Source organism: Patiria miniata, unplaced genomic scaffold (assembly GCF_015706575.1).
Source record: "Patiria miniata isolate m_02_andy unplaced genomic scaffold, ASM1570657v1 HiC_scaffold_11, whole genome shotgun sequence".
Taxonomy (NCBI): domain Eukaryota; kingdom Metazoa; phylum Echinodermata; class Asteroidea; order Valvatida; family Asterinidae; genus Patiria; species Patiria miniata.
The window spans coordinates 3,048,333-3,062,147 of record NW_024037049.1 but is presented as its reverse complement, the minus strand read 5'-3'; the positions used below and the strand labels follow the sequence as shown (position 1 = coordinate 3,062,147).

Sequence of the window (13,815 nt, the reverse complement as noted above, 5' to 3'; positions counted from 1 at the left end):
CAAACAATTAAAAATGACAATACAATGTGTAAAGGATGTCATGTTGAGCAGTTATAACCAATGACCCCTAATAACAGATGCCATGGAGAAATGAGCACATCAGTGCTGCAGCATGTTCAATCATTCGGTTCACTGTGTGATCAAGAATGATCCTACAACCTACAAGGTGAACAATGGTAACCAGGAAGCTCTGAGCAGGGGTCTAAATACATTGCAAAGAAATCTGCAATTAGGCCAAAAGTAAATAACCATACTCTTGAGGTTTTAACCACAGTGATCCTCATAGAAAACACAACCAATCAGGAATGAAGCTGAGAATCTACGCAATTTTGTTCATGAATTGGCTTTGGCAAGTTACGCAATCCTTTTGATTCAACACAAGTTGAAAACTGAGTACACTTAAAATACGAGTGCTAAGCCAAACTCCAGCCATAACTTGCAAAGTGCCCATCCTAGATAACAGTTTGCCCATCCAAATGATGAAACCCTAGTTGCAAAGTAATATCCATTGGGTAAAATAACTGACCTGTCTGAAAGAGAGTGTGAAGATGCCTAGGTAAGCAACAACACCAGCTGATATAAGAACATCTCCAACAATGTTGGTGAAGGTTTCACCCAACTCTTCTGCTTGCTACAAAATGAAAAAAAATACAAGTGCTGGGCAGGTACTGGATACAACTGGATACTCACGATTCTGTTTTAGTAGTTAATAATCTCAACTGAGAAACACAATGATATCCAAAAGCAGCTTTGTTGCTTTGCAACTTTCTTTTTGCTTTGAGAGTCTTATGCCCTCTTTCATGGACTTGATAAAAAGGAGGTTTTTCTTCATTTCGTTCTAGTGACTGTTATCTTATGGTGTCTTCTTGTCATTAGTAGTGTTGAGGCGTTTTCATTTATTAGGGAAAAACAGATTCAAAAACTGGATAAGTGTAACTAATAACATCTTTGCAGTAAAATATGCAAGAATGATGATGCTTACAGACTGATTACCAAAAAAAAGATCAAAAGATGAAGAAAATGTATGAAAAGAGAGAGAGAAAAAATAGGGGAAGGGGCCTGAAGGGCTTGAGTTTTCTTTGCAAATAGGAATTACCTGCATCCATCTATCCTTCTCTCCCCCTAGGCCTGATATCAGCTTCTCAGCTCGAATCAACTTCAATCGTGTCAGCTCAATATTGTCCTCAAGTTGCTGAATAATGAGGAACAGAAGAAATTCATTGTCTGTACACAGAATGAACATATAAATACAAACACACAAAATATGATCTTTATAAACATCACAATTAAGTAGCTTGTAGTAATTGAACAATAACATATCAGACATCCAACCTTCTTTTCTGTATTTCTCTTGGTCAGTTTGTCATTTAAACCTTGCAGCTTATCAGTGATTTCCTTCAGCACAGCTCGTTTTTCATTCAACATTTTCATCTGATCACCAAGTTGAGACTCAGCATCGTGAAGTCGTGCTCTCTTTGGAGCTACAATCTGTTTGACAAAAAACCCAAATGCACCAATTAACACTGGTAACAGGGAAACAAAGCTTGTATATTTGAGAATCACACCACTGCCTGAAGTGACTGTAGAATGTGTACATGAGGCCTGTGATGTTTTTCAAGAAATTTACCAATTGAAATCTTGGTGATAACACATTTCATTCTGGAGAAATGGGTGGTTATAAATGTCCGCATATGGCCCACTAACCATACAGGCAGAGTACCAAACAGGGCAAGCATATTCAATTGCTGGACTCCCATAAATATAATCATTTATTAACTCTTCAATAGGCACCATACAGCGCCAAGTAAACGTAACAAGTAGAGCTCCGGTTGAAATGACCACTTATGTTGTTATTTGAGTATTCCATTTTAAATTGCTCAGTGCACAAATTCCAAGAAGTTTCATAAGATCTGTTTGTTTAATTAGTGAATGACAGACATCAAAAGAGGGTACAACAGGTAAATTCCTTTGGAAACAAACGTTCATGCTCTGACATTTGGTTGGGTTAGGTTTTTTCTTATTATCAACAACCCACTGTTGAAGATGTTCCATTTGCATGCTGGCATTCTGTTAGGATTGGAAAAGGTCTAAGTGTCAAATCATCAACATATTGATAATGATTAACCACAGGAAAATTTGGAACAAAAGACCAAAAAAGCATGACCAGGAAGGCAATGGGATGTAGTTTAGTACTTTGGGGAACTCCAGAATGCAAAGTCTCGCAGGAGTAAGAAATACCACTACACCTGACTGAATGTAAACAATGTGATAAAAAGCCACAAAACCAAAGAATCAAGGAAGATCATTTATGACAATATGATTGACTCTATCAAATGTTTACTAAAATCACTGGCTATCAAAACTGCTGAATTTTGGTTTGCATATATATCATCCAAGAGTTTGATTAAGCACTGCCTTGTTGAGGATCCCTTCGATGATCCAAATCGATGTTTGTCTGAAGAAGTTCTCACATCTTTGAGAATCCACTCTACTACAACTCTTCAAATATCTTAGATATTAAATTCAATTCTAGTTACTACTGTCTCTAACCTTAATGGTGATAATACATTCAATATTTACAAGTCTGGCTGAGAAACATCCCTACATTCTTCAAGACAAAGCTAAGAACAGTCTTACATCAGGTATGTCATACAGACCTTGGCTACCCTGTCATAGACCTCAATAGCCCTGACCCAGCTACACAAGCCTTCACAGGCAGAGGAGACTTTACGAATGGTGGCTGGATCAAAGTCTGGGTTAGGGATATAGTTGTCTCGGATCTTCTTCATCAACGGTGCTGGAATGTTGTCCTTGTCATAATCTTTGAGAGATTCCAAGAACTTCATGTCTCCAATCATCTGGATATAAATATAAGCAGAATTCTGAATTATGGCTTGTATGCCTGGAGAAATCTTAAGACAGTCACTGTCAATATTCAAGTTGTTAGGATACTGGGAAACCCACAGACAAATATATCAGGGCAAATTGGGGAAATCAAGAAAGGTCGAGTGGCATATCTTACTTGAGCTCAAATGGAATAACAAATTTATCTTCAAGCAAACTTACGTAAGGTTAAGATGGAATGCACATGTTTGTACACAAACTTTTTAGCAGTTATCCTACTACAATGTGAGTGCAGTAGGAATAGCGAGCACATCCTGGAAGAGTGTGATACGTGCAGTGCAATACGGACTGTGGTATATGGCATAATATCACACTGCAGTTGCCATGGATCAACCAATCAGGATCAAGTTTGCTTGAAGATAAAACTAAACACACAAATAAAACATGGTTGGAGGGTTGATAGTTGATACAAGTTCACAGAGGAATTAGAAGTTGACAAAATAGTTCTCAAGGTGCACCTGAGGGAGGCTAGTTTGTCAACATCCAACACCGAGGGGAGCCTACATTGACTATGCACCTGAAATACACCATGTTTTATTTGTGTTACTATACCTCATACATATTTACCAAGATTTTGTCAAGTTATGCTTTATATTTCTCGGCAAACATTGGTGTGTGTGTGCCCCCATTTTTTTCATGTAGCTGGGGAAATGTTTGTGTGTGTGCACTACCCCAATGCAATAGTTCCAAGATTGCTTCGTAAAGCACATGCGTAGTAGACTAGCGCACTGGAAACCCTTGCTAGTCTACTACACATACATGTAGGTATTTAACCTGCATGTGAAACCTTGCATGCACATTTGCTAAACAGCTAAACTAGCGGCTGAGACAGTGAGACCTCGGCTCTCAATCATGAATATGTATGAGTTATAGAAATATACAATGTCATTCATGTTCTCTCGTTCTCTGCATAGACCAATGTTAGCTTTATCATATGTATTGATAACACACACCTTTTTAGCTGCTGGCCAGTACTCCTCATAGGTTTTACCCTGATCATTGGTCTTCTTCTCTGGCTTGACATTCTGCACATATTGACGATTGAGGCATGTGAATGATCAATGGAACAGGTTAAAAACATGTATTTCTTGTGGGAAGATTGGGAGGTCCATTTGACTGGTGAACATGTAATCCTTGTGTGTTTTTTTTTTTTTAGCTAGCCCACTGTCACTAAGAAACATGGATAACAAAAGGTATCCCCAATTTTCATTCTTTATTTCTTGTTGCCATGTTAAAGGTGGAGAGTCAACATGGCTGTGTTTGGGGTTCAAGGTTTAATACATTAAGCAAGTAATCATTCCTCTGGTTGTTTCCTTTTGTATTATTGTTCTACTTGCTGGTAATGCAAATGACCATTTGTTTTTAAAGGTGCTTCCATATTTGTACAGTTTGTTAGTATTGTATTGAAACTAGAGCACTGACACAAACAATGCATTATCAGCCAGCAGATAGAGCTAAGAACCCAACATAGTGGGCAATTCCATGCAAAAGTGGGCACGGCCGCAAAGTGGGCAATTTATGAAAACTTCAGAACTAAATAAAACCTGGGGTTTTTTTTGCTAAAAATATGTATTTTAGGTAGCCACATTGACATTATATTTTCACAAGCATAATGCAAGTGTAACTGTGCGTTTCTGTCTTTAAGGCAGAGAGAAAGGTTCATATGCTGTGTCAAAATATTCTGCTGCTTATTAGTTTCTTAAAAGTGAGCAGACAAACTGTACTGGAGTTACCGTAGCACGAGTTACCAAAATAAACAGCATATGACAATGCCGTAACAAGGTAAGGGCACTGAAAAGATTCTTCAAACATATATTCGTGATATTTTAATGAGCCAATTTTGGCATGTGAGGCCCGATGGTCTCTCACATAGGAAGATGCATTTATATCGATTTAAATGTACCATTCTGTTTGGATACATGGCATTGTCAGGGGTTCTATTGTTCTGGCAAGACAACAAAAAAATGCCGCTTTCATAGGCTTGAAATGGATAAGGAACACTTGGGATTAACTGGTAAATCAGTTAAGTTATGGAACACACAATTAACAGTGGCATAGTATTTTGAAAATCTTTACGAAAGCGTGAATTGTCACAAAATAGTGGCAGTCCATATTTTGCCAACCACTGGTTGGTAAGAACTACAGCTGTGCAACATATAGGTACATTGTAGAGATAACTGACCTTCATAATACAGATAGCTTCCATGACAAGTTTGATTCCCTGTGGAGGGTTCTGCATGGTCTTGATGATAGTGATGTCTGGTTGCTTCAAGGTATCCAGAGCCTTGATGGCTGCATTCAGAGCTGGAATAGCTATCTCCAGATTCTTCTCACAGTCAGCCTGCGAGTCAACAACATCAAACAACACCCGATTTGTCATCCTGGAAGTCTTTCAATTTGGAGGGAACATACAGTCAGTTTGCATTCCATTGTTGTGGTCCCTATGGTAGCAACACAGTTGCATACTCTAGGAGCCAAGAGGATTCAAGGCATGCGTTATGATGCAAAACACCATGACTATGTCATTCCTGCAGCACCATGTTTTTTAAGTGTACATTATCAAGTTTATAGTCATACTATAATGACTGATAATGGTTAGGAATAAAGTCAGGTTTGGAACACCAGGATTATATCAAATAACCAAAGAGATTGGAGCCACACACATGACCAGAGGGTCATGATAAACCATCCTCAGAATAACAATACAGGTTACAAAATATGACAGCAGCAGTGACAGCAGCAGCTGCAACATCAGCTGCAGCCACAGAAAAGACATTAGTAGATGTACTGACCTTGATAGATTTGGCTTCTTCTGCTGCAGCATTAGCAATGGCCTCATCAGCTGCCACAACCTTTCTCTTCTCATCTACCTCTATTGTCTCTTCCTTGATGATCTCAATCAGTTCCTGGGTCTCCTTACGATTCTGGATCAGCTTAGGCTGCAGTGCTGTCAACTCCTCCTGCATGACTGAGATCTACAGGATCCAGAAGAAACAGACCTGGGTCAGCAATAGGCTTGTTGGAACAAATACAGCAGTCAGTTCCCATGCCTTTCGGTGAATCTAGAGACTGGAATGCTTACTTCTTCCTTATAACCAGAGCCAAGGCAGCGATAAGGCAGTCTGTTCAACTTGGTGTATCCTCATCAGGTGGGTCATGCAAAAGTTATGTTAATAGACTCATCGCATTTCTACATCGTATCTTAACAGTACAGAAAAATACATGAGACTTTTGATGTGTCACTTTTGAATTCATGATAACCTGCCTCAGTTCAACCTGATCCGCTACTATAGCAGAAATATTCAACATGTTTTCCCACAAGATTAGAGGATGATTTGCTGATACTGCTTAACTTACCTGTGAAGAGGCAAAGTCTAGTTTCTCTAGCCCCACCATATATCGGTTCCTGAGTGTCATGATCTCCATACGTTTCCTGTTTAAAAGATTCTTAAAGGTCTTGATCAGCTCCAAGTAGGACGTAGGTGTGACGTAATTCTGTCTCCTCAAAACAGAGAAAAATCTGGCAAGTAGAAAGGCAGAACATAAGACATGGCAACGTGGTACACCCAGCCTCCAATAATGTCTCTTGTGTATGCAGTTTGGGTTAGCTAGTAGGAACCATTATTTTGCTGATAACAACTTTCATAGATTCATAATATGTTCATAAGTCATGTTCAGACACCGTTTTAGCTAAAACGGTAAAAGTAAAAACCGTCGCTCACCACTGGAGGCCCGTCATAAAAATGAAACTGCTGAGTGTCCAGACATCATCTTAAGTACAGCAAGTTCAATTTGAAGTCATTTATCTCGGTTTCTAAGATCAAGTAGAACATCCGCCTCGGCAAAAGCGAGAGCCTTCACTCTGCCATTTTTACAGTTTGCTACACGTGGTCTGACCAGACCAGAAACAGGGGAGGGGAAGGATGCAAGCAGGGTATACTCACATGTCTGACATGGCTCTGACACTCTCATGAAAGTGTTTACACATGACCACCGTCTCAGCTCGCACCTTATCAGACATCTCAACATCATCCAGGAATTTATGAGCAACCATCTCTAGGGCATCTTCTGGCCAAGCCTGCAAGGGAACACAAAACAAAAAGATATTTGTTGGCTACACAGAACAATACACAAACTTATGACTTATCATTCAAAACCAAAATGTAAGCAATTGCTGGCAATCCATGGGTGTAATTTAATCTTCAGATTAATCTCTGTTTCTAGCTTTGGATTTGACACTAGAACATTTTACAAGCCTTTAACCTTTGTTATGCAGTGTCAAAACAGCATTGTTTTTCTCTGCAATCTTGTCTGCAGATGAAACCCTTGTACAGCATATGAGATGCGGGGTGTACTGGTATGTTGTAAGTGCAAGCACTTTTTCATCAAGCTGTGGATGTAGCCCATTTGTTGGTAAGAGAAATAAGGACAAGCAACTGACTAAAGTATGGTTGATCCAAATAAGAAGCATGTGCCTTAGCTTCACATTATTACACAAAACCCTGAAGATGAAGCTGAAAAGATGCCCTCGATCATCGTGCCCTTACTGTCCTCACACAACCAAACATATTAATCGGTCATAGAGACTTGGATAGTACAAGATTTTCATTGAAATACATAGGAGCTACAGTTTGCAACTTTGTAAAAACTAATTGTACCTTAAACCAGTCAATGGTGCAGCAGTTAATAAGGGATGGGAACATGCGGATGCGATTCCTGAAAGCATCGCCAATGGGACTGAAGGCCAGTACTACATGAAGGTTACGCCTGATCCTCTCCACAAACTTGTTATACATGTTGAGTGGTGTCATCTCAATCTTCTCATTCTCAGCAACCGCAAGCTGCTGCATCTGAAAGAGGAAGGGTAAGGGAGAACATTTTAATGGTTCAACTAAGAAAAATTAAGTGTTACAGAAAAGTCCAATTCCCTTTATGATTTGTTTCACGAAAACAGGGGAGCAGCTATAATCTTATCTCCCATGTCAGACACATACACGCGCAAGTGTGTATTTGCCAGCAATCGGGGACCCCCATTATCCCTCTTTTGTTTGTACTTCTTTCTAGTAAGACCTCCCATGTTTTGTACACATCGCCAAATTGGCGACCTTCAGGAATTGGGGGCCCTATTGTCCACTATTGTTCAACGTCCCTTATTGAATGCAGAAACAAACTCACAGACACTGCCATAGATTCGAATATGGCATTTACTAATGATTTCCCATTCTCCTCCTGCTGTATCTTTGATTTCCACATTCACTCATTTGAAATCACCTTCTTTGATTTGTAAGGTATTTCCAAGTAGGGATAGTGTGCTCAGGATTTGCAATGTGGCCTCTTGGAGGGAAATGCTTTGTAGTGCTCTGTGTGGTGAATTGATATAACTATCAACCAGTGATGTAAAACTTGAGTCCAGGACTTGGACTGGAGTCACATTTTTCGTAACTTGGACTTGACTCGAGTCACATGGGAATATGACTCAAGACTCGGACTCGGACTCGACCATGATGACTCGGACTACAGCTTGGTGACTCACGACTCAAAGCACATATTTTCATTTAAAGAAAAAACAACGTTACGCATTTGTGCGACTAACGTAGCATTCTTTTTTACTCCACAGACAAAACACGGCACCGCAGAAAATCGTATCCAGGGGCAGCCCACGGCGCATGCCTAGCGCCTACACGACAAGCACCGGGGGCCGGTGTCATGCCAAAAAGTGTTGGGAGGAGGTTTTTTTTAGGAATGGGAATTAAAAGGAAAACACATGTTGGGTCAAAACAACATGTACACACACAAGGTAAACTATATACACTGGGGTCTACTTAAAAGACAGAATGGTTGATTGAAAGATAATTGAAAGAAAATTTGAACAGTTTGGTGAACAACTAGGAGCAAGTAACTCGTGACTCGAACTCGAGGCTTGTGACTTGAGACTTGGACTCGAGGCTTGTGACTCGAGACTCGGACTCGACATTGGTGACTACAACACTGCTATCAATCTGCTATACTCTCTTGCATCCGTTCTTGATGTACACTGACACATACGTGTCCCATAACACTATAACAATAAGTAGCAGAGATGAAACTGGCATGTGGCAAAAAAATTTGAAAATCGGCCGAACAAAAATAAGTGTCCCTAATCTGGGCCGCGCTGCAGTTACATATATATATACAATTGTACATGTACATGCATGTACAATACACTTCATGCCCAATTTCTGGACACTGCCTCCTGCTTCATTTTCGATTCAAACAAAATTTTAAGATGAAAATGTGGCCTGTGTTTCTACCGTTGAAACACTCCAAGAACGACTGGTGAAAGAGATTAAAACTACGTTCGCAATGATTTTAACGTGTCGTTTCCATCAATTTTCTGTGAAACTTTGATTGAAATAAAATTAAGTTTTGTGGAAAAATCGTTACAAAATCAAATTCCGTGGGACACATTGTAAGAAAATCGGAAATTTCGTTGAAAAAGTCAAAAAGTCGGATTTCCGATTAAAATCGGAAAAGTTTTATCTCTGAAGTAGTCACCGGACCTTGTCTATTTTATGTACTTGCAGCATTTGTACAGTCTAATGCCAAATGCTGGAGGGACATGTTGTTGCTGTTACCTTCTCTATGATCTCCAGCCTGTCTTCATTCTCAAACAGGTTAGGAATGTCTCCAGTGTTAAGGATCATGTTGATGTCCTCAAGGAAAGACTCATCCTGGAAAACAAAATACAATATGATCATAATGGCACCTGTACAGGGTGAGTCAGAATGATCTGAACCCAAATTAAAGAAAATATTAAGAATATGTAACAATTACCAAAACAAGTGCAAATGAGATATTTTGTAGACTGGTATTTTGGACATATTTGGTAAAGTTTTAAGTATATCCACTGAACCATTTTAAAGAAAAGCGCCAGCAAAGCACACACACTAAAAAAAAAACCCAGTTCCGTAGTTCAACAAAAACAATTTCCATGGAACCGTGGTCAGAGTAATTTTTAGAAGACTTCTGGCCGTGTCCAGGGTCAGCTATTAATACTACTTATTTAGTTTATGCAAGTCCTTGTAGAGTACCTTGATCTGGTGATCTCCAAACAGAAAGACCATGGAAGCTCCTTCATCTCCTGCCTTTCGTAGCAATCTCCTGAGGTCATCCTTCCAGTCAGCTGTTGTGTAGTTTTTGGTTATCTCGATAGAGAAGAGATCATAGACAGCAATGAAAGCAGCTAGCCTGGCTGCACTCTGTCGTCCACTGCCTCCAATACCTACAACATGGCATGACAAAAGTCAAGAGATTTTGAGCATCTACAACAGGAGATGGCTTCCATGCTATCATTGGATCTCTCCACTCAGTGAAATATAGTCTTTCCTAAAGAAAAGAGCATGATGAACCCAAAATGGTACCTTTAGGAGACATTATAATGGACTTTTACACAAAAGCAATCTGAACTTTAATAACCTTTAACCCTAACCTAAACTAAACTTTCTTATCCTCACCAAACTTTATAAATTTGGGTTTGCATTACAAGGAATCGATTTTAAATATTGCGACTATAAAATGTTGCCTACAAGTAGGACTTCAAAACAATAGGGAGACATTGAAATCTCCAAGCAGATAATGGGGACTGATGTTGTTTACTAGCTATTCTTCAAGTGTCTGGGACACAGAGGTAATCTGTATAATGTCTGGAGGTTCAGGTAAACTATAGAAACTAGATGTGGTTGTAACTGAACAACCACAGAGCTGTTCCCAACTTGTTTTTGATTGTCTATTGGATAATAGAAAATAATGTAATGATTTTTGCAAAAATCTCTAACTTTTAAAATTGAAATTATTATCTTACATAATTGCACTTCCGGTAAAAACCGGAAGTAAAGGTCACGAGACCTTGACATATACATTTTCATTTATAACCCTTCCCTGTCTATATATTTACCAAGTTTGAGATCAATCGGTCGAATAGTTTTATAGTTAAAGGACTATAAAGATTGCCTCATTAAATATTCATGACGTCATAACATGAAAACATTAAGCTGCCCATTAATAATAATGCTACATATTTATCCTTTAATGTTGCTTAATACTAATATAAGGTGTCAACCCAATTAAATTTCTAATTCATTAGATATGATAATTAGGGTCTTAATTTAACACTTCCGGTAACACCGGAAGTAGAGGTCACATGACCCGGATATACCAATATTTATCTGTAACACTTCCCAGTCTGTATACCTGCCAGGTTTGAGATCAATCGGTCAAATGGTTCTATAGTTATAGGACTGTAAAGATTGCCTCATTAAATATTCATGACGTCATAACATGACAATAATTAAGTGCAGAGAATAAATAATAATGCAATATAATTATCTGTCAATATAGCTTTGTATCAATGTGAAGTTTCAACCCAATCAGATTAATAATTCATGAGATATGATATAGGGGTCTAAAATAACCACTTCCGGTAAAACCGGAAGTGAAGGTCACGTGACCTTGACATATCAATTTTCATTTATAACACTTCCCTGTCTGTATAACTACCAAATTTGAGATCAATTGGTCAAATAGTTCTATAGTTATAAGGCTGTAAAAATTGAATCTATAAATAGATGTCACGTGACCCCTGATGACGTCACGATGACGAAAAGTTTCGGCATACATCTTCAGATGATGGTTAATGACTATGCTGAGTTTAAAGTTGATCAGATTTAAAATAGTTCCCAAAGTGGCTTGTAGAATAAAAACGTGTGATATATATTTGAAAATGCATGTGTCCAACTTCCCCTAAAGCAGAACAAAAATCACTGAGACAAGTCTACTGATAGGCGAATGGGGGCGCCATTCACTTTATACGGTGTGCCGTTATATTTTTTTGGTGACGCGCAGCTGTCCTTATTTTGATCCCATAAAACTTAAGGCTCTGTGCCTTAAGTACAACCGTTAAAGTTATGTACTGCCCTCTTTTGGCGAGAATGAAGGGACGTAATGTACATTGAACGACGTTTCAAAGCCACGTGTACGTGCTATACACATTGTGGAAGTCCTGCGCATGTTTTAAAGCTCTCTACCGCAACTTGGGCAAGGGTATTTTTTGCCGACGTCGCGTCAACTGTGTGAACAATTTGACAAGCTGGGAACTTGGCACTGTTGAGGCAAATGTTTATGCTATCATTTAATGGGCGATTCAAGATTATATCTGTACGGATTGATTTTTCAGGAATTTTCTAAGGAAAAAAGGTCTTTTCATTATAACTTCCGGTCTGATGACGTCATACGCCTAAAACTTTGCAGACGTCTTAAGTGGGTCAAGGTCATCATATACACCAATATTTAGGGGATTCCGACAAACTTCGCCACAGACATCTATTCAAAATACATTTTTGAAAATTTTCAACCTGTCGCTAGAGGGCGCTCGAAGATTGCATGACGTCATCGGTAGATGATTTGAAGAATACTATCAGTCAAGAGACTAACACCGTTAAAAGCAAGTTCATATCTATTACCACTTTTAAATAATAAGCCACTTCCGGTTTTGGCCTTTTTCGACCGGAAGCAAAGGTCACGTGATTTCACGCACACTGAATAAAATAAAGACCTTAACCTATTCTACCACTTGCCGGCAACAGAATGCTGCGGACGCGTACGGTTGATTTCTTATGCATTTTTAAATATTAAAATTGTCACAATTTAATTGCCTATAAATAAACAACGGATGACGTCATCATGACGTCATCATTACACAATGTTGTTTGAATTAGGGTCTTTGCTTGGACAAAGATTGGTGTAAATGAATAACTGGCAAAGAGTCGAAAATGCCCTCTGAAAATTGACATTTTTTTTTAAATTTCTGTGTACAAAGTCTATGGGAAAAATTAAATATTCAAAATTCTATAATAAATCACGTGATGACGTCAGCATGACGAAAAGTTTCGGCATACATCCTCAGATGATTGTTAATAACTATGCTGAGTTTAAAGTTGATCGGATTTGAAATAATTGCCAAAGTGGCTTGTAGAATAAAAACGTGTACAAAACCTATGGGAAAAGTGGAAAAAGAAAAAAAAAGAAAAAAAAACCAAAAAACTAGAGGTTGTGGTTGTGAACAACCACAGAGCTGTTCCCAGTTTTGATTCTCTATTGGACCATAAACAAAATGATTTAATGATTAACAAAAAAATGAAAGTAATAAATTAAAATTATTACTTTTAAAGATTCCACTTCCGGTACAACCTTTTAAATATTCATGACGTCATAGCATAACAATAATTATGTGCACAGTAATAATAATTCAATTTAATTATCTGTCAATATAGCTTTGTATTAATGTGAAATTTCAACCTGATCAGATTAATAATTCATGAAATATGATATAAGGGTCTAAAATTACCACTTCCAGTAAAACCGGAGGTGAAGGTCACATGACCTTGACATGTCAATTTTTATCTATAACACTTCCCTGTCTGTATACCTGCCAGGTTTGAGATCAATCGGTCAAATAGTTCTATAGTTATAGGACTGTAAAGATTGTCTCATTAAATATTCATGATGTCATAACATGACAATAATTATGTGCACATTAATAATAATGCAAGAAAATTATCTGTCAATATAGCTTTGTATTAATGTGAAGTTTCAACCTAATCAGATTAATAATTCATGAAATATGATTTAGGGGTCTAAAATTACCACTTCCGGTAAAACCAGAAGTGAAGGTCACATGACCTTGACATATCAATTTTCATCTATAACACATCCCTGTCTGTATACCTACTACATTTGAGATCAATCGGTCAAATAGTTCCATAGTTATAAGACTGTAAAGAGTGTCTCATTAAATATTCATGACGTCATAACATGACAATTTATGTGCACAGTAATAATAATGCAAATAATTATCTGTCAATATAGCTTTGTATT

General features: G+C 38.2%; 1 protein-coding gene across 15 annotated transcripts in view; it reads right to left on the bottom strand.

Moving 5' to 3' along the window:
• The window catches only part of LOC119741854 (dynein heavy chain 3, axonemal-like), a 146,206-nt gene that overhangs the window by 33,690 nt on the left and 98,701 nt on the right, over positions 1 to 13,815 (bottom strand). For all 15 annotated transcript variants that reach the window (XM_038217770.1, XM_038217780.1, XM_038217843.1 and 12 more), the window contains 12 exons: positions 9,975 to 10,165; positions 9,519 to 9,614; positions 7,563 to 7,754; positions 6,849 to 6,982; positions 6,262 to 6,424; positions 5,697 to 5,879; positions 5,087 to 5,245; positions 3,858 to 3,929; positions 2,658 to 2,858; positions 1,333 to 1,488; positions 1,097 to 1,192; positions 527 to 631 (listed from right to left, as the gene is read on the bottom strand). In XM_038217770.1, coding sequence (XP_038073698.1) covers positions 527 to 631; positions 1,097 to 1,192; positions 1,333 to 1,488; positions 2,658 to 2,858; positions 3,858 to 3,929; positions 5,087 to 5,245; positions 5,697 to 5,879; positions 6,262 to 6,424; positions 6,849 to 6,982; positions 7,563 to 7,754; positions 9,519 to 9,614; positions 9,975 to 10,165 — 1,748 coding nt within the window. The remainder of the gene's footprint in view (positions 1 to 526; positions 632 to 1,096; positions 1,193 to 1,332; positions 1,489 to 2,657; positions 2,859 to 3,857; positions 3,930 to 5,086; positions 5,246 to 5,696; positions 5,880 to 6,261; positions 6,425 to 6,848; positions 6,983 to 7,562; positions 7,755 to 9,518; positions 9,615 to 9,974; positions 10,166 to 13,815) is intronic.